Source organism: Heterodontus francisci, chromosome 15 (assembly GCF_036365525.1).
Source record: "Heterodontus francisci isolate sHetFra1 chromosome 15, sHetFra1.hap1, whole genome shotgun sequence".
NCBI lineage: Eukaryota > Metazoa > Chordata > Chondrichthyes > Heterodontiformes > Heterodontidae > Heterodontus > Heterodontus francisci.
This window is the reverse complement of record NC_090385.1, coordinates 30,431,310-30,458,318: the sequence shown is the minus strand read 5'-3', so window position 1 is coordinate 30,458,318 and position 27,009 is coordinate 30,431,310. Positions and strand designations below refer to the sequence as shown.

General features: G+C 43.0%; 1 protein-coding gene and 1 long non-coding RNA gene across 4 annotated transcripts in view; one reads left to right on the top strand and one right to left on the bottom strand.

Annotated features, from left to right (window-relative positions):
• LOC137377570 (serpin H1-like) lies at positions 1-26,863 on the bottom strand. Of its 3 annotated transcripts, XM_068047333.1 has the most exons (7): positions 26,735-26,817; positions 19,924-20,106; positions 15,343-15,386; positions 6,498-7,111; positions 6,280-6,378; positions 5,396-5,628; positions 1-1,002 (listed from the first exon to the last, which is right to left on the bottom strand). In XM_068047333.1, the coding sequence occupies exons 4-7, from the start codon at positions 7,078-7,080 to the stop codon at positions 703-705; spliced, it is 1,215 nt and encodes a 404-aa protein (XP_067903434.1). In that variant the 5' UTR covers positions 7,081-7,111; positions 15,343-15,386; positions 19,924-20,106; positions 26,735-26,817; the 3' UTR covers positions 1-702. The 3 variants fall into 3 exon arrangements, with proteins under 3 accessions (XP_067903434.1, XP_067903436.1, XP_067903435.1); XM_068047335.1 differs by lacking the exon at positions 19,924-20,106 and having other exon boundaries at positions 26,735-26,863; XM_068047334.1 differs by lacking the exons at positions 15,343-15,386; positions 19,924-20,106 and having other exon boundaries at positions 26,735-26,822.
• The window catches only part of LOC137377571 (uncharacterized), a 30,199-nt gene extending 3,190 nt beyond the window's left edge, over positions 1-27,009 (top strand). The window contains exons 3-5 of the long non-coding RNA XR_010976442.1: positions 9,373-9,495; positions 9,584-9,623; positions 26,753-27,009. This is a non-coding gene — a long non-coding RNA (uncharacterized lncRNA). The remainder of the gene's footprint in view (positions 1-9,372; positions 9,496-9,583; positions 9,624-26,752) is intronic.

Below are 27,009 nucleotides of genomic sequence, written 5' to 3'. Positions count from 1 at the left end.
ATAAGACAAGGTTATTCAGTATGATCCAGCTCAACAAAAAGAATACAAAAATAGATGTAACACTGCTGGAAAATTGTGCTCACTTACAAACAACCTATGTTGCATAGAAGGAAGATATTTGTTCTCTGCAGTGACATTAACAACCTCACTTCTAAACACACTCATGCATAAATAGGTAGTATCCGTTGTTGTAGATCAGTATGATTAAAAATATTTATGGGCTAATTTACATGAAATGAAGTCATGAACCGTACAGATTATAAATTCTTGTTCTCTTGATCTTATGAAATGTAATATTTAGGGATCTACAAGGGAGTCAAAACTAAAAAGATGGGAGGAATAGAGAATAGAATTGTGTGTGCAATGATTGATCCCATAAGAGGTTTATGGTATGTAGTTAGAAGACTCAAAATTCCTTAAATTCTGCTTCCACTAGAGATGCATTTAGTAATCTTGGTTGTAAATAGTCAACCCTATTTTTAGTGAAACAATATACATTCGATTGGATGTTTTGTCAGCCACCCACCTAATCACAATGATTAGAATTCAATACTAGCAACACTCCTTTTTTTTCTACAAGGTCAACATTGTAGAACCACAATAACAGGAATCATTTTTACACCACCTCCATGTCACAAGTAATCTGAATGTGAGGTCATTAATATGCATGTAGAATATTACTGCACTTTATATGATTCAAGTTTATAACTCATCATGGTTATTCCATTTTGGTTTCACTAACTTTCCAATAAGGAGTATAGAGTTGGTTTTGTTATCTCGAACCAGGAAGATGTAGGGGTGATCTGCATAGAACAGCTTGGGTGATTTCATTTCCTCACGAGTATGCAAGTCCATGTCAAAAGGGTTTCCTTCAATGTTCCATTCAATAGCAGTAGCATGGAGCATGTTGGACAAGTGTAGATCCTTCTTGCCCGTGATACCTGAGAAATCAGCTTTGTTCTTATCTACAGCTTCAGTCAGACCCAGCTCTTGCAGATGTTTCTAAGAGACAATAGAGGATTTTCAAAGAATGTAAACTACCATAACAGAAGTAAAACTAAGCTATGTTCTAAATAAATGGCAAAAATCTATACACTCAAACAAGGTAAAAACATTTACTGAACAATATCTTATTCTCAACAATGCTTTCTTTAGATCTTCATTTTAAAGGCCTGCTCAGGTCTGCAAAAGAAAACCTGACCCGAGCCCGACCCGGCCGAGTCCTTCCACTTTTTCCCACGCCCGACCATCAGTTAACTTACCTTCCGTTTTTCAATTTGTTGCTGATCTGCACAAACTTAATATAACTGTAACAAAACCACCTTTCTAGTCCAAAAATTAAATTAACATTGGAGCCACTTACCTGTGATAGAGTGTCTGACCCAGCCCAACCCGAGCCCGAATGCCAGACCCGGAAGTGCAACCCGACCCGACCTGAACCCGGCACACGTCATCGGGTTCCATTGGGTTTGAGTCGGGTAGCAGGCCTTTACTTCACTTTATTCCACTACAGGCATTAACAGTCAACCATGAAGTGTGGGATGGAGTCACATGTAATTAGACTGGCTATAGGATGCATTAGTGAACCAGCTGGGTTTTCACAATCCAACAGCTTTCACATTTATTTTTCAGATGGTAGGCAATAAATTACCTGGTTTCTTAAATTTCACAATTTGTGACAGTAGGATTTGAACGCGCTGCAAGTTTTTTTATGGCAGTGGTTTTGAGAACAAAAATATCAATATGGAGGACTCAGCGACAGATTAGATCAGCATACTCTTCCACCTCAGGGGCTTCAGATTGAAACAAGCTTAGATGGATACAATTAAGGTCTCCTATCTGGTAGCTGCTAGGGTTCTATGTAAAATGAGTTTGGAAAGTGATAATCTAATTTCTTATGAACATGCACCCACAGCACAAATTTGGCATTGAGTGGCAATCTAAAGTAGAACCGAAGATAACTGGAACATAGGAAAACGAAAGGCCATTGGACCCCTCAAACCATCCCTGTGTTAACCATGGCAGCCATACTTCATTAATCTCAATTTTCTCCCATATTGCCATATTCCTTGACATCCTTACTTCTCAATTAATGATCTCTCTCTCAAACAGCTTAATTGGCTGTTGGGAAAATTGGAACACGGGCACTGTTGGGGGTGCTCTTCTGAAGTCAGGTTTCAGATACGTGGTGACGTGGTTGGAGTGGGCTAGGGGAGCTTTGCTATTCACTGAGCGGTGCTATATCTAATCAGGGAATGCTTGGCTGCCAAAATTGGATGCCCAATGTAGGAAAGTTTTCCTTTTTGCAGCACGAATATCTGTAGCACAGATCCTGTGTCTAGTCATAGCAGTATGAACATAAATAAATGTAATGTCACAAACCTTGTTCTGCTGTGTAACAAATCTACTTCCAGTCCTGCCATGTTAACATGTTGCCATTCTGGAAAATTACTGCAGACCAGTGAGATTCAGTTAAACTGGCCTGTGTGTTATTGCATCGCTGTTCATTTTTCCTAGTATAGAGTGATTTATTTTTAAAAACAAGTAAAACCGTTATTACCAGGCTGAACTGACACCTTAGTTGAAGCTGCAATGCCAATGCTGAGTCATTGTGCAGACAGAGGTTGTAGAAGCAGATGATCTTTGTGTATGAAATGACAAAAGGGGATGGTACTCCTGTGTGATAATCAGATAGCTTTTGGCTCAAATTAAAGCAGATACAGTTGGATATAAATAGTAGTAGCATAACCATTGATTATCAGGGCAGGCTGGAATGCTCCCTCTGATCTATAACTTGCAGCTATGCTTTCACCCATCTAGGCCTTGTAATTACTCTTTATAATTCCTTCCCCAAGTCTTTCTGCTTCTTTTCCTTCAGATCCTCCTTAAAACATACCACTTTGATCAAGCTTTTAGCTCCTTTCCAGAAGCAAAAAAGGGATATTGGTGGGGGGGATGGTGAGAGCAGTGATTAAAAACTTGGTCAAAAGGCAGATTTAAGAAGGGTTTTTAAAAAGGAGAGGGAAGTGGAGAGATGGACAGGTTTGTTGGGGGGTGGTGGTGGGAGGTGGTGTTGGAATTGGTGGCAATGGTATTAAGTTTGTGGCAAGGGCTAAAGTCAATGGCTTGGACTTCCAAATGTTTAACTGCAAGAAATTAGAGTCATATAGAGTTATACAGCACAGAAATAGGCCCTTCGGTCCATTGTGTCTGTGCCAACCATCAAGCACCTAACTATTCTAATCCTATTTTCCAGCACTTGGCCCATAGCCTTGTATGCTATGGCGTTTCAAGTGTTCATCTGAATACTTCTTAAATGTTGTGAGGGTTCCTGCCTCTACCACCCCCTCAGGCATTGCGTCCCGGATTCCAACCACCCTCTGGGTGAAAATTTCTTTCCTCAAATCCGCTCTAAACCTCCTGCACCTTCCCTTAAATCTATGCCCCCTGGTTATTGACCCCTACGCTAAGGGAAAAAGTTTCTTCCTATCTATCCTATCAATACCCTCATAATTTTGTATACCTCAATCAGGTCCTCCCTCAGCCTTCTCTGCCCTATGGATAACAACCCTAGCCCATCCAGTCTCTCCTCATAGCTGAAATGCTCCAGCCCAGGCAACATTCTGGTGAATCTCCTCTGCACCCTCTCCAGTGCAATCACATCCTTCCTATAATGTGGTGCCCAGAACTGTACACAGTACTCCAGCCGTGGCCTAACTAGCGTTTTATACAGCTCCATCATAATCTCCCTGCTTTTACATTCTATGCCTCGGCTAATAAAAGCAAGTATCCCATATGCTTTCCTAACCACCTTATCTAACTGTGCTGCTGCTTTCAGTGATCAATGGACAAGTACACCAAGGTCCCTCTGACCCTCTGTACTTCCTAGGGTCCTACCATCCATTGTATATTCCCTTGCCTTGTTGGTCCTCCCAAAATGCATCACTTCACACTTCTCAGGATTAAATTCCGTTTGCCACAGCTCCGCCCATCTTACCAGCCCATCTATATCGTCCTGTAATCTAAGGCTTTTCTCCTCACTATTTACGACACCACCAATTTTCGTGTCATCTGCGAACTTACTGATCATACCTCCTATATTCGCATCTAAATCATTAATGTACACTACAAACAGCAAGGGTCCCAGCACTGATCCCTGGTCACAGGCTTCCACTCGCAAAAACAAGCCTCGAACATTACTCTTTGCCTCCTGCCACTAAGCCAATTTTGGATCCAATTTGCCAAATTGCCTTGGATCCCATGGGCTCTTACCTTCTTGACCAATCTCCCATGCGGGACCTTATCAAAAGCCTTACTGAAATCCATAGAGACTACATCTACTGCTTTACCCTCATTTCAATCAAGTTAGTCAGACACGATCTCCCCCTGACAAAGCCATGCTGACTATCCCTGATTAATCCCTGCCTCTCCAAGTGGAGATTAATCCTGTCCCTCAGAATTTTCCAATAGTTCCCCAACCACTGATGTTCGACTCACCAGCCTGTAATTACCTGGCTTATCCCTGCTCACAGTCACAGAAGATGCAGTCAGTGACTTTGATGAGTATCATTTCAATGCTCTAGCAGGGTCAGAAATCTAATTGGAGAGATTCAAACATGGGTTTGTGGGAAAGGGCAAGATTTTGGGGATTTGACAACATGTCCAAAAGCTTTGGAGAGGAAAGGGGGTGGCAGTCTCCAAGACAGGGGGGTTGAATGTTATTTTTTGAGGTGGGAAATTATGATAGTGATTTTGAGAAAGAGGGGAGCAGTACTCTAGGAGAGGGAACCACTTACAATGTCAGCAAGCATGAGATTCAGGAAGAGAAGTTTGGTGGTCAGCAGTTTAGTGGGAAAAGGGTTGAGGAAGCTTCTCATGAATAATGAGCTCGAAGCAGGTATATGGGAAGATAGGAGAGTATTTAGAGAAACAGGTGGGTTCATGAGTGGATCCTTGGGGGAGGGTTAGCCTCGTCAAGGGAAGGGCGGATGTGGCAGAGGTGCCCGAATCGATGATTTCAATTAGCGACAAAGAAATCCATGAGCTCCTTGTACACGTTAATGGAGATGAGGGCGAAGGGGGCACAGGAAAGCAGTTTAAAAGGGGTTGGTGATAGAGAAGGAGCTTCAAGTTATCTTTTCTCTCCAGGATGATCCTGGAGTAGTGAACACTTTTGCAGAGAAAAGCAAGGCCCAATAGTGTTTGATGTTTTTACAGGCACAGCCAGTGATGGATGGCTAAAATAAGTCCAGAAACTAAAAATTCCTCCTCATTTCTTACGTAAAGATAATAGAAGATATTTTTATTGCAAGTTATCTTTGAATTCAAATACTCATTAGAAGTAATTATCTATAATTTAGTCCTTTAGTTGCTCAAAAGCTGTCACAGTTCTTACCTGTAACTCATGGCTGACCTCAATGTTGACTTTGGGAAGAGAAATACCAACAGCATGTTTCTTCAGCTTGCTGAACCAAACGTTGAGTTGTTCCTTCGTCAATAATTTCTCTATTCTGTCCAGAGGTTCTATATGATGCGTCATTATAAAAATCATGCTGGAATACTTATGTGCCAGCGGCATCTCAATAATTTGAACCTCATTAACTTCATCTTCGTAGTAGTTATACAGACCTGAAAATTACATATCAGTCACATATCAGAAATGGCATGCACTTCAATGCAGGTTTCTGAATTGTCATTGTGGTTGAAGACCCCAATAGATGACTGCTGTAAGATCTACAATTCCAAAAAAGACATTTTCAATGTTAATGGAGTTAATTAGTTAAAATATTTTGTATTAATACTTTATTTTCATTGCATTTTACAGAATTTTGGTGGAGAAAACTTATGGAAAATGCAATCTTTTTCTCCAAAAAACATACGTTTCTCTTTTTACTTGCAAGTCTTCTCCCGCCCTCTACTGAAGACAGTAGCTTCATCACTGGAGTCTGGTTTTAAGGCTGTCTAGTGTCCTTTGATATCTTGCCCAAGTAGCCATCATTCATATGTGAGCATTGACAGTCACTGTTGGAAGGCAACTAAACTATGAAGCACACAGTCAAGCCTAACCCTTTCCTCATTTGCTGTCCATCCAAACACGCTTCCAGTAGAGGTTACTCTATAGCAATCAGAGGCAGGACCTCTGGAGAATTTTCCCGAACCCAGAGCACTGAAGCCAAATGTAACACTTCTAAAGTCACCCAGGCTACTAACTCATCAAGGATCAAACCTAGGACTTTACTAGTCTGTGACTCAAAAACATGTTATGTTTCTAAAACTTGCCTGTACGGTGCATCATAGGTACAGAAACAGTATGGGTTCTAGTCACCATGAAACCCCTTTTATCAACCATGCTGTCATGGAATCTTTCGTCCCAGTGCGCTGTGAAAGCAAATTAAGAACAATTAAGTTTACAGTCAAATGCATGCACACTGAATTTCTGCATATGAAGACTGTCACCATTTAATACCAAATCCTTCATCACTGATTTCAATACTCACGTTTGAAGTACATGGCATTGACAAACAAGGCGCCATCAATATTAGACACATCCTTTGTGATTTCTCCTAGTTTTCCCTCTGTTGTCTGAGAGGCCCATTCATTGATGGATTGGATTGAACTCCTCTTGTCTCTGAAGTTAATCTTGGAATGATCATGTCTGTAGTGCGTCTTGCTTTTCTGAACAAAGTCATCCTGGAATCTGACTGAACTTGGCCCATAGAGGCGGCTACCAATCTTCCAAGTAGTGTTGCGGGCCGTTTCGTTGCTGACCTCATTAAACAGTTCTGAGAAAGTAGGATGAAAAGCATCATCGCGCAAGTTGATGTTGAGGAGGGACTTAACCTGTTTGGCTGTTTTATCTTTGGCACCCAGAGACATCACTCCCAAGGAGGAAGCCACCACCACAGGTGAGAAGAGGAGGTTCTCAGATGATAATTTCCGGTCTTTGATCATGGTCTTGTAGAGATTGAGCGCCAGGTTTACTGTGCTGTCTGCCAGGATGGGACCATGTTCCTTCAACATCATAGAATCTGCTGTTACTACAGCAAGTAGCAGGCTTAGGGCTACTAATTTCATCTCCATGGTTTTGTCCAGTAAATATAAGCCAGTAGAACTGTTGGTAGATAAAGAATGAAATGCAGTCACTTCAAAGAATACAGTTTAGAGATGCATATAGCCTATCCTAAAGTATTAGAATATTTACAATTTGGAAAGAATAATGCATTTTCACAAAGGGCTGGATTTTAACTGCCGGTAGATTTCCAGCGGGAAACCACACTATCAAGTTAATTTCACACCCACCCGTGACAAATGAAATCTAGCCACATTTTATGACCTGGCCTCATTTAAATCCTGCCACTGACATCCCTGCACTCAAATAGCAGCTACAATGCAGGAACAACTCCATCCTGTCATGTGGCGGGGGGTGGGGCAGGGGCAATGAGATCATGGCAGCTGAGGCCTATACTTTCCTTGTGAGCCTGGCCCCACAAAGAAAAGGTAAAAATAATTAAAACTTGCCTTTTTAGGCCTCTTCTGGTACTGATCTGTTTCTTTGCTGGATTGGCATGACAAGAAACTCACTGCCGCTTCCCACTCAGGCCGCATAGAAAAGATTGTAGTCAGGGCCCAATGACTTCATCGGCACCTGACATGCATGTGTAAAAAAGAACTCTGTTGGCTACGAACTATTGTCCTTGCCACCTGCTCGGTTGAGTAGATTAAAATTCTGATTGTCAGTTCCCGGCGGCTTTAGAGGAAGTAAGTAACTTAAGCAATTTTAATTGCTCACCCACCCAGTTTCCACTAGATTAAGTGCAATTAAGCAAACTCCAGAACTATATCTTACGCTCTATTATTATACCTTTGCTATATTTTATAATCTGCATTATACTGGATTACTGGCACCACCTGGTTCACTAATGTCCTTTAGGGAAGGAAATCTGCTGTCCTTACCTGGTCTGGCCTACTTGTGACTCCAGACCCACAGCAATGTGGTTGACTCTTAATTGCCCTCTGAAATGGCCCAGCAAGCCACTCAGTTCAAGGGCAATTAGGGATGGGCAATAAATGCTGGCCTAGCCAGCGACGCTCATATCCCACAAACGAACAAAAACTCTCCTGAAAATAGCACATAAAGCTAGATATGTGCCAGCCTAGAAAACTAGAGAATGTTGATCAACAGCTTAAAAAGGCAGCAGCTCAAAAAACTGTTCCAAATATAGGTCTTATGAAATGAAGACAATGGATTAGACAACCCAGTGATACTGGACTTGTTATAACTTGAACTACAGATGCACTCAGCATTTGGTCACTTACTACAGGGAAAGAAACTAAATTGCGCAAAAGCACTTGTTTCCACAGTGGTCAATTTAAAAACAGTTTGAGATATTTTTGGGTGGGGAACTTGTGGACACGATTCCTCCATGAGGTTTTGACTTTTTTTAGACACTTTAGTTGGTACAATATCTAGCAATTATGAGTGAACAATAATTTTGCCTTTCAGGCCAAAAATACATTTATCCTAAAAGGTAATAAATATTTTAAATATGAAAATAAAGTATTTGTATAGAATTTGATACAACTTTATAGGGATCATTCGCTTTTAATAGGAATCAAACTGCAGATACATCCATGTTGATTTGTGAGTTGAAACCTACAATAATCCCAGCCAACAGCATATTCTACATTCACCAGAAAAAAATTACTCACTATCACATCTGTCCCTGTACTGGACCCCATAGAGGACATGGGGGATTACTTAGAATTTGTTGATTTAAATACTTTAAATAAATAACTTTTTTGTTAAATAATTGCAAAAGAGATAAAGACCTTAAAATTAATTGTTGATGAAGGATTACACCAAAATATTAACAAATGGAGGATTTCAAAGTTATGAGAGGTTTAAAGGAGGATAAACAATGTAAGATGTTTCCTCTAGCTAGCTACTCAGTAACAAGGGAGTGTAAACTAGTAGAATAATGAAGAAGAACATTAGAAGATTTTTCACTCAAGAAGGTCATTAGAACAGTAGTTGTGACAGGGATACTAAAATATTAAGAAGGAGTTAGATAAATGTATGAAAAGGAAAAATATAAATAAGTATGAAAAAGACCAAAGAAATGGTATTCAAGCAGGTAGTTCCAGTTGAAGATTTTAACTTTTGCACCTGCATGAAGGCTCAACTGGCCTTCTTCACTATTGTAATTTCAATGGTTAATTTGTCTCTTTCTCTTTTAGATGTCGGTCAATCTGTATTTCAAATGACTTCTGTCTTTAAAACATGTATAAAAATCTGGAGGTTACTGTTAATGACAATACTGAGCAGGTATTTAACATGCTCACACTTAAAAATGAATGGGTTGTATTTTATAGTCAGCCATGCTCAGCACTAACACCAAGAAAGTTGCCTGCATAGATCTAGCGACGTCAGTTTGAACCTCGTGACAATTCAAGGGGATCTCCTGGCATCCAGCAACTATGATGTCATCAAGCAGGGTAAGCAGCCCCTTACACTGAAGTATTCTCACAGACAGAAAACCAAGAAGTAAAAACTACTGAATCCCTTCAATTTTAAATTTTACAGATGGTGAAATAAATGACCGGGACATGCAAATGGGATTAAGGTAGAAGCTAAAATATCAAACTTTTTAAAAAAATGCAATTTCTTTTCATAATGGAGAAAATTGACATTCAACCAATATAAAAATGCTCTTTAAGGGTCAGAGAGGCTGCTAGTAGTAATTATGAGCTTAGTAGACTGTTAAAAATCCAGTTACACCTCATTCAGCAAGGTATAACTTTTTCGAGGGTTATTACAGCTAGACCAACAGCATAAGTGTGGAAGTTCTTGTCAGTTCAATGATTTCCAATTGATTGCAGTATGGGGGAGATCTCAACAGCATACCCTCTGGAGAAGCATAGAATCAGACAGTAACTTCTGGATTTCTGCATTTGACTGCACATTTGTAGATTCCAAAATTTGCTGTCAGTTGCACAAGTCACCTGAATTTTGTGCTGTCCTGACTGCCTCCTTCCATTTTCTGGTTAGCTATCTCTTCTTTGGCCTCCTTATCTCGAGATACAATGGATAAGCGCCTGGAGGTGGTCAGTGGTTTGTGGAGCAGTGCCTGGAGTGGCTATAAAGGCCAATTCTAGAGTGACAGACTCTTCCACAGGTGCTGCAGAAAAATTTGTTTGTCGGGGCTGTTACACAGTTGGCTCTCCCCTTGCACTTTTGTCTTTTTTTCTGCCAACTGCTAAGTCTCTTCGACTCGCCACACTTTAGCTCCGCCTTTATGACCGCCCGCCAGCTCTGGCGAAAGCTGGCGACTGACTCCCACGACTTGTGATCAATGTCACAGGACTTCATGTCGCGTTTGCAGATGTCTTTGAAGCGGAGAAATGGACGGCCGGTGGGTCTGATACCAGTGGCAAGCTCGCTGTACAATGTGTCTTTGGGTATCCTGCCATCTTCCATGCGGCTCACATGGCCAAGCCATCTCAAGCGCCGCTGACTCAGTAGTGTGTATAAGCTAGGGATGTTGGCCGCCTCGAGGACTTCTGTGTTGGAGATACGGTCCTGCCACCTGATGCCAAGTATTCTCCAGAGGCAGCGAAGATGGAATGAATTGAGACGTCGCTGTTGGCTGACATACGTTGTCCAGGCCTCGCTGCCATAGAGCAAGGTACTGAGGACACAGGCTTGATACACTCGGACTTTTGTGTTGGCTATCTATTGTACATTTATATTTAATCCCCCTATTTTGTTTGGATGTTAACAGCCCTAATAAGGGCAGTGCAGAGCATTCAAACAGTGAATGATGACAGTTTCACTGTTAATACCAATGTAAAATCCAGGCTAGTATGTTAATACCTCCACTAAAATAGCAGAGGGATGCATCAAGCATTCATTCAGTATTATTGCCAACAGTAATTTCTAGCTTCTATTGCTCTTTTCACTCTTGACAGAAAAGTGTTTTTTGTACAGGAAATAAAAATAATTACATTAGCAATCATCAAAAATATAAAGTGCAGAAAACATGACCAGGCAGCGGTCACCTGAATTTTGTGTTCTTGTGGATCTGACTGACTGCTTTCTTCCATTTTGCGGTTTGCAATCTATTCTATACTTACTGATCATTAATATTTACTCCTCACATTTTGGGCTGAATTTTATTCGGGTGCTGCACTTCGTGGTGGCGCCCTTTGAACTCGGCAGCGTGCCCACATTCGCCATCTACCACCGAGCCCCTGCAATATTAATCACGGGGACTCATTTCCATAGAGGCCGTGCACCCTCATGGGTTGGGGGGTGGGCGATGATCGGGACTGCCGGCTCCGTGCAGCACGCTGGCACAGCTGCAAGTCATGTGCGGGCGCCCTATTTAAAAGGGCAAGGTCTGCCAGTACAGTAGCTATGCCTGCATCAAAGATGATTCCTGGACACAGGATGGCAAATTAAAGGGATACGACGTTATGAAGAGACAGCAGCGTTACAGGGTGGCACCACGGTTCAGTGATGCCTCCCTGACCACCCTCCTCCAGGCTGTGCGCGCAAGGCAGGAGGTCCTCTTCCCCAGCGATGGCAGGAAGAAGACCTCTCGCTTGACCAAGGCAACCTGGCTGGAGGTGACTCAGGAGGTGAGCAGCCGCGGTGCAATCCGGCGCAAGTGGGTGCAGTGCTGAAAATGAATGACCTGCTAAGAAGTGTGAGTGTAAGTACAAATGTCTATCAGGGCTCCTTTGAAACCGGGTGCACCCACAGAGTGGCATGTGTGTGCCACTACTGTGCCGAAGAATGGGAGGTTGGGCAGGGTGGGAATAAGCGCCATGAATGGTGCAATGTATGGCACAACTTTCCCTTGTCCGATGCTCAGGGAATGGCACCTACATGAGTGGCTCACTCAGAAGTGCAGACCAAGAACCCCCCCTGCAGATGTGGACTGATGCACAGCAGGTGAGCGAGGGTGATGTGTGGCTTGCAGAGCTCATGTCGGTTCCTATGGAGCAGACAGCCTCTGTCTAATAAGCCACTGCCGTACATCCCTAGCTCACTGCTAGACCTGCGTGCAAAGCCTGGGTGCCATCTGCCCTCCCATGCATCCTTCATGTTGTAGGTCCTCAGCTTCCTCATAGTCCGAGGAGGAATCCTGTTGACGTCTCTCTTCATCATGCCAAGCCTGCCCCCTATTAAGGTGCGTAGTTGTGCAGAGCAGCAAAGAAAATAGCTGGCCTTTTCGGCCCGTAGTGCAGGGCATCAACCTATCCATCCAGGCATTGGAAGCGCTCTTTAAGTGTGCCAATCTCCTGCTCAATGGTGGCTCATGTAGCTCAGTGTCTGATGTTGTCTCTCTCCTCTGCAGCAGTGGTGGGGTCTCTCACTGGTGTCAGGAGCCATGTCTGCAAAGGATAGCTCTTATCTCCAGTTAGCCACCCCTCCATCTGAGCCAGTTCAGTGAACAGCAGTGGCACCTGGGACTGGCGCAGGACCCAGGTGTCATGGCAGCTGCCTGAGAAGCAGTCACAGATTTGCAGGAAGCATCTGCAGTGATTACATATCAGCTTCACCTAGATTGAGAGGACTCCTTGAACAGTGACGTCTGCAGTCTATGAACATTACAACCTATGGTTCTCCGGCAAGGGTGCCGAAACCGATGACCCTCAGGGCCTGGCTGTGAGAGTCCGTCCTGAAGCAGACATAATCACTGGCCCTCCAGTGCAGGGAATTGGTGACCTCCCTGATGCGGCAGTGCACTGCTGACTATGTGACCTCACAAAGGTCTCTGGTGGGCCCCTGAAAAGCTGCAGCGGCGTCAACCTTGAAAACTGCTGCCACTATGAGGAACAAAGGCATAGGATGTCCACTGAAGCCCATGGGCTGCAGGTCATCCTTCAGCAGGGCACAGAGACGTGTCACCACCCTCTCTACATGCGCAATCACCTCTGACACTGGTGCTCTGACATCCGATGGTATGTCATGTGGGGCCTGTAAATGCACGGCAATCGTAATGGCGAGCTCCCCTTGGGGGCTGCTGTTCATGACCAGGGGCCTCCACGTGGATGGCACCTACCTGTTAATTTTGCCTCTGGCGCACATGGATCCTCACAAGCAGAGGATCACACGATGTGGGATAAGCCATACCTATTTCCATGTGATAAATAGAGTTGAACCCTTCATGCATTCGAAGGTTCCTAAAACGGCAGCGATTGGTGTTGACGGGTACATCAGCTGCTTTCCTGGATCAACTATGTGGCGTGCCACGGCATTGCCCATCTTGGCCAACACTCAGAGTGGCACAGCATGACCACAACAAGATCCTACCAGCTGAATCGATTCCCCCACCATCCATATAACCTTAATGCTTTGAATATTTTTAAGGCAGAGGTAGATGGATTCTTGATAAGCAAGGGGGTGGAAGGTTATCGGACATACTCACTGGCCCTCCAGTGCAGGGAATTGGTGACCTCCCTGATGCAGCAGTGCACTGCTGACTGTGTGACCTCACAAAGGTCTCTGGTGGGCCCCTGGCGGAAATGTGGAGTAATCAGTTCAGCCATGAACTTATTGAATGGCGGAGCAGGCTCATAGGGCCGAGTAGCCTTCTCCTGCTCCTAATTCGTATGTTCGTATACTCCTACCCTTTCTGGCACCCTCCCCACACACAAGGTGACTAGGGTGCCATTGCTCCTTCGCAAACACATAAAGATGCAGAGCGTACACTGTTTATGGAATGAGGGTACACAATACCTCCCTTCATGCCTGCAGAGCTTTCCGTCCAGTAACCCCAGACGCTCTCCCTCCTCCCTTTAAGAATGCAGAGTGAGACCCCTGTAATCCCCCCTCCTCCCTTCCAGTATGCAGAGTGGGACCCCTGAAAATGGAACTTACCTTCTGTCGTGAAACCTTCTGCCTCCGATGACCTGCTGGCTTTTCTAATCGTGAACGGGATGGCACGTGACAGTCGCCCGTTCGAAGGAAAATGAGGAAGTGTCCATGGAGAGGCGGCGGGCTGCATAATCTGCAGAAGTACCATTTAACATATTCTAATTGGTGTATCGCCGCCATGCAGCGGGAGGCCGCACTGAGGTCCCCCTGCCGCCAGTAATTTGTGGCGGGTCTTTCTTGACGTCGCGGCTGGAGGCGGGCCTCTCCCCGCAGAATTTTACTGGTCCCCACGCCGCAACCCGCAGCGTCGAGGGGTGTGTAAAATTCAGCCCTTTGTGTGGATGTTGACAGCCCTAATAGATTGTTTTCCTGATTACCGCACAGTTGACAAAAAGACCTCCATTAGCATGCAAATAAATTGAAAACAACTTTTGCAGTTAAAAATAACTGAAAACTTTATCTCCTGCACAGACAGGCCAATGCACATCACATCAGCCTGCTATAGTAAAACTCAAAATATGGGAATGTTGAAAATTTAAGTAAAATTCATCCATCAAATTTTCAAATCCTGGTAATTCCTCAAATGCAGCGACATAATTGTTCAAATAATGTTTTCACACCAGAATATGTTTGTATAACCTCAAAAAGGCTTCTGTCACTAATCTTGAAAAAAAAAAAGACCCTTGTATAAGACAACAACCAAACTAACGAATCACACCTGTAACCATGACATTCAGAAACAAACAGCTCTTCTTAAAAGAAAGAAAAAACTTACATTGATAGAACCCTTCGGAAACTCAGAACATCCCAAAACACTTTACAGCCAATGAAGTACTTTTGCACTGCGGTTGTAGTGTAGGAAATGCAATAGCCAATGTGCACACAGCAAGGTCGCACAAGCAGCAATGTGACAATGACCAGATAATCTGTTTCTGAGTTGGTTGAGGGATGAATATCGATCAGAGCGTCAGGAAGAACTTCCCTTTTCTTCGAAACAGTATCACAAAATTTTGAGAATCTTGAGAAAGAAGGTGGGGCCTCAGTTTAATATCTATCTGAAACACAATATTCCCTCAAAACTTACTAGGGTGTCTGTCTAGAATTTGTGCTCAAATTCCCACAGTGGGACCCAGAGTGCTATCATTGAACCACAGATGACACACAAAAACCTTTCTGCCTCCAGTTCATGTTCATGAAACAATGGGAGAAAATAAAGTATGATGAATTGGTACTAACAGTCTCTAGTTCCACCTTCCAGCTGATCTAATTGGTTGATATTGACAAGCACCCATCCAGTGAAAAAGCTGCCTTTTCTTATACTAGCAAAGTAATATGGATTAAACACCATCAACTTGAAAAACTGATGGCTGACATTTATGATACTGACAATGTTTAAAATGCTAACAGTCAAACTAGTACATAGGGTAACTGAAAGTTTGCAGCCCTTTATTTTGTACCTCGAAATCTTTTCAAAGGGATGTACATCTTTGCCAAGTTCATTCTGAAAGATATAACAAATGCAAATGAAGGGTATATAGTTCATTTGGTTATTTTCATCATAACAATGTGTTATACTGCATGGAAGGGGAGAAACATGGACACAAACTCCTATATTTCATTTTCTGCCTATGCATTTTAAGCAAATTGGATTCCAGTTAAATTAGATATCAGTTATCACATAACTGATGTTCAACTGAACGCACTAATTCTAGACAAATCAAATCAGACGATTTATACGGCTAAATTATTAGGTAACATAGTTACATTGCAAATTCAGAATTAAAATAGTTGCATGCCTTATTAATTACATGACCTGCCTAAATCACATTCAAACAATTACTTGTCCAAATATTTTACAAAATATTTTCAGAGGTATATTGAATAATGGTCTCTGTAACATGATTATGTTTTTAAAATTGTGATTTTTAAAAGTTTAAAGATGGAGTCTGGAAGATCAGGTGACCTCACATCCACCCTGCTAAAGGACAAGACAGATCAAAGACTTTTTTGAAAAAAGAGACTGCAGGGTGTTACGACCCAGTGAGGAAGGTGTCTAGGGGTCCCTCTCAGCCTCTCCCCTGATCTTACTGTAACAGGGTTTAATTTTTAAACACACTGTTTTTAGCTCCCCCTTGGTGAATCCTTGTTCACCACTTTCCAATTATAAGGCAAATAAACCAGCATAAACAGGCTTTTTTAAGTTTAAAGAAGAAAAGTTGAAATTTATTAAACTTAAACTCTAATTCGGTTGACGCCTACGAATGCACGACATGCCCAAGCTAGCATGCATACGCGATACACACATGCAAATAAAGACAGAAGAGCAGAAGAAAAATAAAGTGGAAACGTTTGAGGCAATATCTGAAGAGTTTTAAGTTCTGTGAGCTCACTGTAGTCCTTGATTGTAGGTATATCTTGCTTTTCATTGGGGCCCAGTATTCTTCTTCAACCTTGTTTACTGTAGGAGACTTTTCTCTCTTGGGTTTCATGTGCTTTCAGTGGATTCAGAGGCTTGGGAGCAAGAGATGGAAGCAGACAGGAGAGAGATCTTCTCAGTCCAGGAGCAAACAGACACTCTCAGTTCAAACTGTTTGTAGAATTCAGAAAAACCCAGGTTGCCTAGCAGGCTAGTCATGTGACTAACTGGTCCGATCTAGGATTGTATCACCTTAGCAGTCTCTCGAATGCATCACGGATTGAACCTTTGTCCTTCCAATCACTGTCTGTTAATCTGCAAATGTCTTTTCCAGCCACGGCTGATCTGTTTAACAAGTCCTTTCTTCACTCCAGTAATAGTTTAAAATCAATGTTCATGACAAAATTAACGTGCCTCATTCTTGGCAGGCGGGGTCCTGGCATGATACCTCCACAGCCAGCGGAATGAAATGCGATTTGAGAACAGGCGCTTTTCATTAAAAGGGTAGAGGGAAGATATGATACAGAAAAAACCCATGCATTTCCCTCATTCATTCACAAATCCTAAAACTTATTAAAATCGCCCCTTTTTTGGCAACCCAATAAACATGTCGTTCTTTTTTGGGGACATTTCTCTTCCATTTGCCCATTTCCATGGCTGCCCAGGGTCTTTGTTCCTGCTGAGGTAATTTTTTTCCCAGGAGAGTCAGCAGTGTGCAGGTCTATCCTGAACTCTCCTTTAGTGCCTTGCAGAGTCATGTAAAGGCTTTTGACTTTAGGGGGATGGGTGGTTTGCTTTTTTCTGACCGCGGGAGAGGATTCTCTGCTAATCTACCCTTTATCCCAAAGGTCACTCCTGCCTGCAGGTATTTGTGCAGATTTTACTGCATTCCCCTGTGGCACTTTGACCAGGTGAGGCATCACTCATGGTTTCTGTGCCCTCTAGAGGTCTTTCTTTGTCTCTGCAGGTTCCTGTAAATGCTGTTAGCAACTCTGGTGGGGTGCTTCTAGTGTCTGCATTTACATAGGAGGATATGGGGTCTAACTTTTCAAATTTTCTAGGGTTGGCTGACTGGACAGTAGAGGTTTTCATCCCAGACTTCCTTTAACCTGCCCTCTTGGTCATTTTTTCCCCTTCCCTGTCTAACCTTCTGCCAGCCTTGTACCTGCTAGTCCCCTTTTGTTCTCGGCAGGGTCCCTTACAGTTCACCAGCCCTCTGCTTTCAGGGAAACTGCAGGGGTCTGTCTCATGCTAAAGTCCTGTCTCTCTGACCTTCTGTGGTCTTTCTTTCACTACTGGGGGGGCTACCACCGTCACCCCTACCAGATCATTACCTAGGAGCAGGTCAACCCTGTCCACAGGCAAACTAGTGACAATCCCTACGGTCACCAGTCCCAAAATTGGGTCATACTCCAGGTGCCCCAGTGTACAGGTACAGGCATACACTGCCCTCCAGTACCATTCACCAACATTCTGGTGTTGACTGCAGTCTATAGGGGAAAGGTAAGTCCTTTTCCCAATAAAAGGGATCTAGTGGCCCCTGTGTCCCTGAGAATCACTATGGGTTTTCTTGCCCACTCGAGGGGTATGGGGTTACTTTCCCTTCAGATACAAAACCCTGATAATCTTCAGGAATCCTGTTAAATTTTTCTGCAATTGCAGCTGTAAGCTTCCTGGGTCTCACTCTTACTGCAGTTAAAGCCACAGCTTGTTCTGCTGTGCCTTCCATCAGGTTCTCTTCTTCACTGAGCGGGTGTGCCCTGATTAACCCTACAGGTTTTCCCTTTATTTTCCAGCAGTCAGCTTTTAAATGCCCTGCTTTATTACAATGGAAGCACAGAGATCGCCGGGTCTCACTCTTGATCACAGCATCTTTGTTTTTCTAGAGGCGGGCCCCCTGTGTCTCCTGCTTTCCTTTCTCTCCCAGGACTGTCTGGGTGGAGATCACCTTCCCTCCTTTTGTCCTTTTCGGATTTGTGGGGGTGACTAGGAAAGGTTCTGCCCAGGGAAACCGAGTTATAAATTAAAGCAAACCCATCGGCCAGAACGGCCACTTGCTGGGCTCTATGGACCCGCTGCTCCTCTACATGTGTCTTTATGGAGAGTGGGAGAGTGTGGTTAAATTCCTCTAACAGAATTACTTCTCCGAGATTCTCATAGCTGAGCTGTACTTTAAGAGCACTCAGCCACTGGTCAAAAGCCAGCTGCTTGCTTCTTTCAAACTCCAGATAAGTTTGATTAGCTTGCTTCTTGAGGGTTCTAAACTTTTGGCGATAGACTTCAGGTACTAATTCATATGCCCTGAGGATAGCATTTTCGGTCAGTTCATAATTTGATGAACTCTCATCTGGCAATAGGGAATAAACCTCATGGGCTTTTCCAGTTAGCTTGCTTTGTAGTAATAGAAGCCAGGTCTCAGCTGGCCATTTTAGCTGCCTTGCCAGTTTCTCAAAGGACACAAAAAATTCTTCTACACCCTCCTCATTGAATTTTGGAATTAGTTGAGCTAGTTTAAACAATTTTGTACCCAGCCCTGAATTACGCTCCTCCATATTTGGCTATGCTTTCACTGGGGTTACTCTATCGCGCACTAGTTAACTCTTCAGCTCTCTTTCTTCGCATTCCCTCCAGAATATTCTTTCTCCCTCTTTCTCCTCTCTTTCTTTCTTTCTCTTCACATTCCTTCTGGAAGGCTCTCTCTTTCTGCCTCTCCTGCCTCTCTTTCCCTCTCCTGTTCCTTCTCCTGTCTTTCTTTTTCTTCCTGTTCCTTCTGGAAGGCTTTCTTTCTCCGTCTCCTCTAATTCAGGTTTCCTCTGTTCCAATTGTAGCTTTGCTAGCAATACCCTGTCTGAGTCTGCTTCTAACCCTGTTTCTGCCATAGTTGACAAGCCACTGACCACCTCCAGGCGCGTATCCATTGTCTCTCGAGATAAGGAGGCCCAAAAGAAAGAAAGAACATTCAAGGAAAAAATGGTTTCCCACTAGCCTTAGGAGTTCAGACTTCCTAGCCTTGCCACATACAGTAATCCCACACTGCTCAGCCATTTTCCTCAACTCCTCCATAGATAGTGCTTTTAATTTATCCCAAGTTACTTCCCTCTGGCTTGGGGAGCTACTAGCTTCAGTTGCAGACATGTTAGTATTCAAGCACACACAACCACAAGAAAACCTGTATTGAAATCTTGCTCTTTTTTGACTGAGAACAATTCGGCTTCCCACTTCCAATTTCCATCATTTGGCTGTGGGTCAATTCCGAATGCTAGCACCCAAATTTGTGTACGACCTGGTGAGGAAGGTGTCTAGGGGTTCCTCTCAGCTTCTCCCCTGGTCTTACCGTAACAGCATTTAATTTTAAACACACCATGTTTTTAGCTCCTCCTTGGTGAATACTTGTTCACCGCTTTCCAATTATAAGGCAAAGAAACCAGCAAAAACAGGCTCTCTTAGGTTTAAAGAAGATAAGTTGAAATTTATTAAACTTAAACTCTAATTCAGTTGACACCTACGAATACGGACACACCCACGCTAGCATGCATATGCGATACACATGCAAATAGAGACGGAAAAGAGAAGAAATATAAAGTGGAAACGTTTGAGGCAATATCTGAAGAGTTTTTGTTACGGTTCTTCGAGTTCACTGTAGAGTCCTTGATTGTACGTAGATCTTGCTTTGCGTCGGGACCCAGTATTCTTCTTCAAACTTGTTCGCTGTAGGAGACTTTTCTCTCTTGGGTTTCATGTGTCTTCAGTGGATTCAGAGGCTTGGGAGCAAGAGATGGAAGCAGACAGGAGAGATCTTCTCAGTCTAGGGGCAAATAGACACCGTCAGTTCAAACTGTTTGTACAATTCAGAAAAACTCAAGTTGCCAGGCAGGTTAGTCATGTGTCTAACTGGTCTGACCACATCTTGGATTGTATCATCTTAGCAGTCTCTAGAATGCTCCTCTTACACACAATACCTGGTCCATTGTGGGTTGAATGTGTCAGTGAATGGTCCTTTGCCCTTCCAATCACCATCTGTTAATATGCAAATGTCTTTTCCAGCCACAACTGATCTGTTTTACAAGTCCTTTCTTCACTCCAGTAACAGCTTAAAATCAATGTTCATGACAAAATTAATGTGCCTCATTCCTGGCAGGTGGGGGCCTGGCATGACAAGGGGTAACACCTGAAGAACAATGGGTTTCACCCTCCCAGACTTTTGGGTCATAAACGAGGGGGTCAATGCTTCTGAAGATGCAAATGTACCAAGCAGCTGTTAACACCTGGGAACAATGGAAGGCCCAGGTGGCTCTGTGAAACCAGTCTTCTGGACTTTGCATGTTGAAACAGAAAAATAAGCTATTGACTTTTGAGTCCAGATAAAGTTAACAGATTGTCTGAAGGCAGACAGGCTGTAAGAGAGGAAACCAGCGGTTGTGGCCCCAAGGCAGGGTTTAAGAAGGGAACCCAGTGGTTGCAGCCTCAGAACAGGCTCTAAGGAAGACAACCAGCAGTGGTGACCCTGAGAGAGCGAGAGAGCACTGCTTTTGGAAGCCTGATACGGTAAAAGACTGCAAAGACTTGAACCTGTTCTGAAAGTTGAAACTTGCAGAGAAATGTAAGACCAGCAGGACCACCAGGAATTGCCTTATTCATGAACGTCCAGCTTGGAAGTGCTCAGAGAAGTGAGTGAAAAGGACACTGATTTTTGAAAAGGTCTGGGAGATCCAATGGATTGCTACAGGGATAATAAAAGCAAAATATTGCAGATGGTGGAAATCGGAAATAAAAACAGAAATGCTGCAAATACTCAGCAGGTCTGGCAGCATTTATGGAGACAGAAACAGAATTGGTGTTGCGAGTCGGATATGACTCTTCAGAACCATTGCAACTGAGAGGAGTTTCGATATTTTAACCACAAAGATTTTGCCATCAAAGAGGATTGTGTAATGTATAAGTGCGGTGTGAGGTTTTCTAGTATTTTAATAAGTAAAGAAAATACCTTTCTTTGTAATCTGTGGTATCAGCTACTTACAAAGTACTATGTAGTTAAGTGGATTTCTTTTATTATAACAACTAAACTAAAAGTCTTAAAATGTGAAATCTTGTTGTGCAATTCTTTAAATTGATCTGGGGGTTCATATCCCATATTATTCATGTTAACAATCTCACTGAGGTTGTAATAAGAGAACTTAGAGTCATAGAGTGATACAGCACTGAAATAGGCCCTTTGGCCTACTAAGTCTGTGCCGACCATCAGTCACCCATTTATTCAACCACCCATTTATACTAATCCTACATGAATCCCATACTCCCTACCACATCCCCACAATTCTCCTACCACCCACCTACACTAGGGACAATTTACAAAGGCCAATTTACCTATCAACCTGCAAGTCTTTGGCTGTGGAAGGAAACCGGAGCACCTGGTGGAAACCCACACGGTCACAGGGAGAACTTGCAAACTCCGCACAGGCAGTACCCAGAACCGGACCCGGGTCGCTGGAGCTGTGAGGCTGTGGTGCTAACCACTGCGCCACCCTTAACTAGAATAATTCTACAGTGTTGACTGACAGAAATTGCTGACGCCATTTTATCCATATGCACTAATTTTACTAGAAAGCACCTTACATATATTCACAATACAGGTAAATGTATTTCACATGTGTATATTTACTTTGTCATGCAGGCCCCCACCTGCCAAGGATGAGGCATTATTAATTTCACCACATGGACATTAAAATTTCAAATTGTTGCTGGGAAGAAAAGGCCTGTGACAAGGGGTTGCCAGGCCCCTGGCTAGAAAGACATTTTTGCATATTAACAGACAGTGTGTGGAACAAAGGAGCTATCCCCTGCTCCAATACAATCCACAAACAGACGTGGGCAAACCAGTTAGTCACATGACTAACCTGCTCTTGGCAGTCTGAGTTTTTTTTAAATTGTAGAGACAGTGTTTGAACTGGCAGAAAGCAGAATGTTCCTGGGCTGAAGACAACCTCCTGTCTGCCCCCAACTCTTTCTCACTGAACTCCAAAACCCACTGAAGACACACGAACCCCAAGAGAGAAAAGCCTCCTACAGTAAACAAGGTTGAAGAATACTGGGCCCCAACGAAAAGAAGGACTACCTACAATCAAGGACTCTATAGTGAGCTCAAAGACACATAACAAAAACTCTTCAGATATTGCCTCAAACTTTTCCACTTTATTTTTCTTCTGCTCTTTTCTACCACTATTTGCATTTATCACATATGCATGCTAGTGTGGGCGTGTCGTGTATCCATCAGCGTTAACCAAATTAGAATTTAAGTTCAAGTTTAATAAATTCATTTTTATTCTTTAAACCTGAGAAAGCCTGTTGTGCTAGTTTCTTTGCCTTTTAATTGGAAAGCGGTGAACAAGGATTCACCAAGGAGGAGCTAAAAACACGATGTGTTTAAAATTAAACCCTGTTAGAGTAAGACCAGGTGAAGGCTGAAAGGGAACCCGAGACTCTTTCTCACCTGGTCGTAACAACTTTAACAAACATTTATCACCATACCAACAATTTTTTTTTTAACAATTCAGTGGCCAAGGATGTAAAGCACTCACAACCATCATAAAACACTTAAACATTGTTTTTCATCTTACCATTGCACCAATAAATGCACAAAAACATTAAAGTGCACATGCATATACCAAGTGAATATAAGAATTGAGATCACATCCCCAATGACAGTGACAATCTACTAATCAGGAATGCAATTAGCCACATCTGGTTTCCTGATTTACCACACGTGGCTAATGTTTGAACAACATACTTCAAGCACCTTGCAGAATTACCAAAAACAGCTTGATTTTGGCAAACTCCGTGCACAGCTCTGGCACAGGGTGGCACAGTGGTTAGCAGCGCAGCCTCACAGCTCCAGTGACCCGGGTTCAATTCTGGGTACTACCTGTGTGGAGTTTGCAAGTTCTCCCTGTGTCTGCGTGGGTTTTCTCCAGGTGCTCCGGTTTCCTCCCACATGCCAAAGACTTGCAGGTTGATAGGTAAATTGGCCATTATAAATTGCCCCTAGTATAGGTAGGTGGTAGGGAAGTATAGGGACAGGTGGGGATGTGGTAGGAATATGGAATTAGTGTAGGATTAGTATAAATGGGTGGTTGATGGTCGGCACAGACTCGGTGGGCTGAAGGGCCTGTTTCAGTGCTGTATCTCTAAACTAAACTAAACTAAACAATAGTGGCTCAGCCTGCTGAGTAAGCTTAAAGTATACAGGGCTGGTGTTCTGACAATCCCACTTTATGCTTGCAAAACCTGAGACAATACATATTAAGAAATTGAATCACTTTCATTCAAGCTGCCTGGGCTGTGTAATGAAGATCAGATGGCAAGGCAAGATCCCTGACAAGGAAGTTCTTACAAAAGCTGGCATGAAACTTAGCTATGCTGATCAGGTCATATGGTGCAAACATCTGATGGATAAATCGCAAAGAGGATTATGGCACATTATCAGTTGGGAAGCAATATCATGGTAGACAGCAAAAACGATACAAAGACTGCCTAAAAGTGACTGAAATATCACAAGTCCAAAATAGGAACTTCTTGCTCAAAACATTGTATTTAAGGAGCAGGAGTGTGAAATATTGGATATGACAAACATAGTGAGAAAGAAAAGGGGTTTAGCATCTTTGAAAGTAGATAAATCACCAGGCAGAGAAGAAATGTATGCCAGACTGCTAGGATAAGCAAGGGAGGAAATAGCAGAGGCTCTGACCATCATTTTCCAATCTTTTCTGGATAAACGTGCGGTGCTGGAGAGCAGGAGCATTGTTAAAATTGTACTGTGGTTTAAAAAGGGAGGAAGGGATAGGTGGAATAATTAAAGGACAGTCAGCCTAACCTCAGTGGGATGGGCAAATTATTTGAAATAATTCTGAAGGACAGTATTAATTGGCATTTAGAAAGGCATGGATTAATCAAGGACATTTAGCACAGATTTGTTAAGGGTTGGCGGTGTCTGATCAACTCGATTTTTTTTTTGAGTAAGTAACAAAAAGGGTCAAAAAGGGTAAAACATTTGATGTAGTCTACATGGAATTTAGCAAAGCTTTTGACAAGGTCCCATATGGCAGATTGGTCAGAAGAGTAAAAAAAACATGGGATCCAAGAAAAAGTGGCAAATTGAATCCAAAATTGGCTTTGTGACAAGAAGCAAAGGGTAATGATTTTTGTGACTCCGAGGCTGTTTCCAGTGGGGTTCCACAGGGCTTCATACTTGCTCCCTTGCTTTATCAAAGATTTAGACTTAAGTGTAGGGGGCATGATTAAGAAGTTTGCAGATGGTTCAAAAATTGGCTGTGTGGTTAACAGTGAGAGATAAAGCTGTAGACTATGGGAAGATATCAATGGACTGGTCACATGGGTAGAAGAGTGCCAAATGGAATTCAAGCCAGAGAACTGTGAGCTAATGCATTTGGAGAGGGAAAACAAGGCAAGAAAATACTCAATAAATGACAAAATACTGAGACATGTAGAGGAACAGAGCGACCTTGGAGTACATGTCTACAGATCCCTGAAAGCAGCAGGACAGATAGGGAAGGTTGTCAAGAAGGTATAAAGGATGCATAGTTTTTTTTTCCAAAAATAAACTTTTTTCATAAAAATCTGTAAAAAATACATTACAAAACAGTTCAAAACAGCACCAAGTTGACATTCCAGAAAGTGCAAAGGAAATCAGTTTTCTTCAATACAGGAATTAGTTGCCTCACAACCCTTCCATTCCATTTTACATGGCATGTACATTTTACAGCAAACCCATATTTGGTGTATACAGCCCGAGGGGTTTCCCATGGGTCCAGCCCCTCAGTTCACTATGGCGAGAGGACCTTACACAGTGGTCTTTCCCCACTGAGCCTTTGCGGCGGCTGCCCCAAGCTTTAGTGCGTCCCTCAGCACGTGGTCCTGGACCTTGGAATGTGCCAGTCTGCAACACTTGGTCATGAACAACTCTTTGTGCTGTAAGACCAGCAAGTTTCAGGCAGACCAATGAGCGTCTTTCACCGAATTGATGGTCCTCCAGCAGCAGTTGATGTTTATCTCACTGTGCATCCTTGGGACCAGCCCATAGAGCAGACTCCTGTGTTACAGAGCTGCTTGGGATGAACCTCGACAAAAACCACTGCATCTCTTTCCACACCTGCTTTGCAAAGGCACATTCCAGAAGGAAGAGAGCAACAGTCTAGCTAGAACAGTTGTTAACTTTAAATCTGAGATAGATAGATTTTTGTTAAGCAAAGATATTAAGGAATATGGGCCAAAGGCAGGTATATGGAGTTAGGCGGCGGATCAGCCATGAATGGCGGGCCATGCTCGAGGGGCTGAATGGCCTACTCCTGTTCCTATCTACCTATGTTCCTATGTCTCTTACCCACCACAGCCACATATAAAGGAGGCATAGAATATGAGAGAAAGGAGTTTATGCTAGAACTGTATGAAACACAAGTTAGACCCCAGCCAAAGTACTGCCTACCATACTGGTCACCGCATTACAGGAAAAGCGTGCTGGCACAAGAGAGGGTACAAATTTATGAGGATGTTACTAGGACTGGAAAATCTCAACTATGAGGAAAGATTGGACAAGTCAAGATTCTCCCCAGAAAAAAACATCGATGATTTATTGTGGACTTTCATTCCTAGAAAAAAAGGGTCATCTAAAAAATGACAGCAGAAAATGAGGCATTTTGGCTGTCTTCTTCAACAAACGAACCCCATCTTACATGCATTCATTTTATAAACCGTTTATGATTTTACTACAAATGACAAAGGAAATCTTGCTTTCTACTCTTTCTTGCCTTCATTCCCATCAATCACACGTTGGCAGTTATAAGCAGTGAATTCAAGCACAGTATCTGACAATTTTGTAATAAAAACAAGAAATGCTGGAAATACTCAGCAGGTCTGGCAGTATCTGTGGAGAGAGAAGCAGAGTTAACGTTTCAGGTCAGTGAATTTTGTCCTGCCCGTTTCTTTCTGCTTCGCAGTGAGCATCTCATACTCTCTCCAGACTTCAAGCGTGGCAGTTTCTCTTCGTCTTTTTCCAATGCATGTCTGTCTGTGCCGTGGTTGCCTGTACTTTCGTCTGTTTTGGAGTTAGTCTATTTCTGTCTGACGTCCTCCCTGGCGATTCGCCCTCTCTCGCATTCCCATATATTAAGTAATATTTCAAATTTACTAGTGCAATTCATTTCAGGTGGATGAGACTTTAGAACTGTACGACCGAACTGTTAGGTTGCTCTAGAGGACTTAAAATTCTTCAGTAATTCTTTTCGAACATTTACGCCCCTCCCCAACCTCTTAACGTTATATTTGTAATGGAGCCGTATTTCCAGAAGCCCCCTTAGCTTCCATAGTTAGTAAGGTTTCCTAAGAGTTGAAGCCAGGCACCATAGTGAGTGAGAAATTCTTACCTTTTCTCTCCACCTCAGGTCACACTCTGGATCGGGGCTCACTCCCACTCCACTCCACCGCTGCACAGCAACTCCACTTCTTTCCACTCTATCAGCGCAACCAGACAAAAGCCTACCCTCCCGTTTTATAACCAGCCCGAAGAAAGTTCCAGAAGGAATTCGCTAAACGTCTGTGAAACCCAAGCCGACAGCACCGCCTACATGGAAAGAAATGCAGTATATAACCCTCCAGGGAGTATGATCCCGCTTAAAATGGGATTTTAAAAATAAGATCA

What these genes read in the sequence shown, in the direction of transcription:
- LOC137377570 (XM_068047335.1), bottom strand. Translation starts at nt 7,080, where the DNA reads ATGGAGATGAAATTAGTAGCCCTAAGCCTGCTACTTGCTGTAGTAACA. An exon ending in CAATGCCATGTACTTCAAAC is followed by an intron (nt 6,379 to 6,497) that starts GTGAGTATTGAA and finishes TTGCTTTCACAG; the next exon opens with CGCACTGGGACGAAAGATTC. An exon ending in ACCTATGATGCACCGTACAG is followed by an intron (nt 5,629 to 6,279) that starts GCAAGTTTTAGA and finishes TGTAATTTTCAG; the next exon opens with GTCTGTATAACTACTACGAA.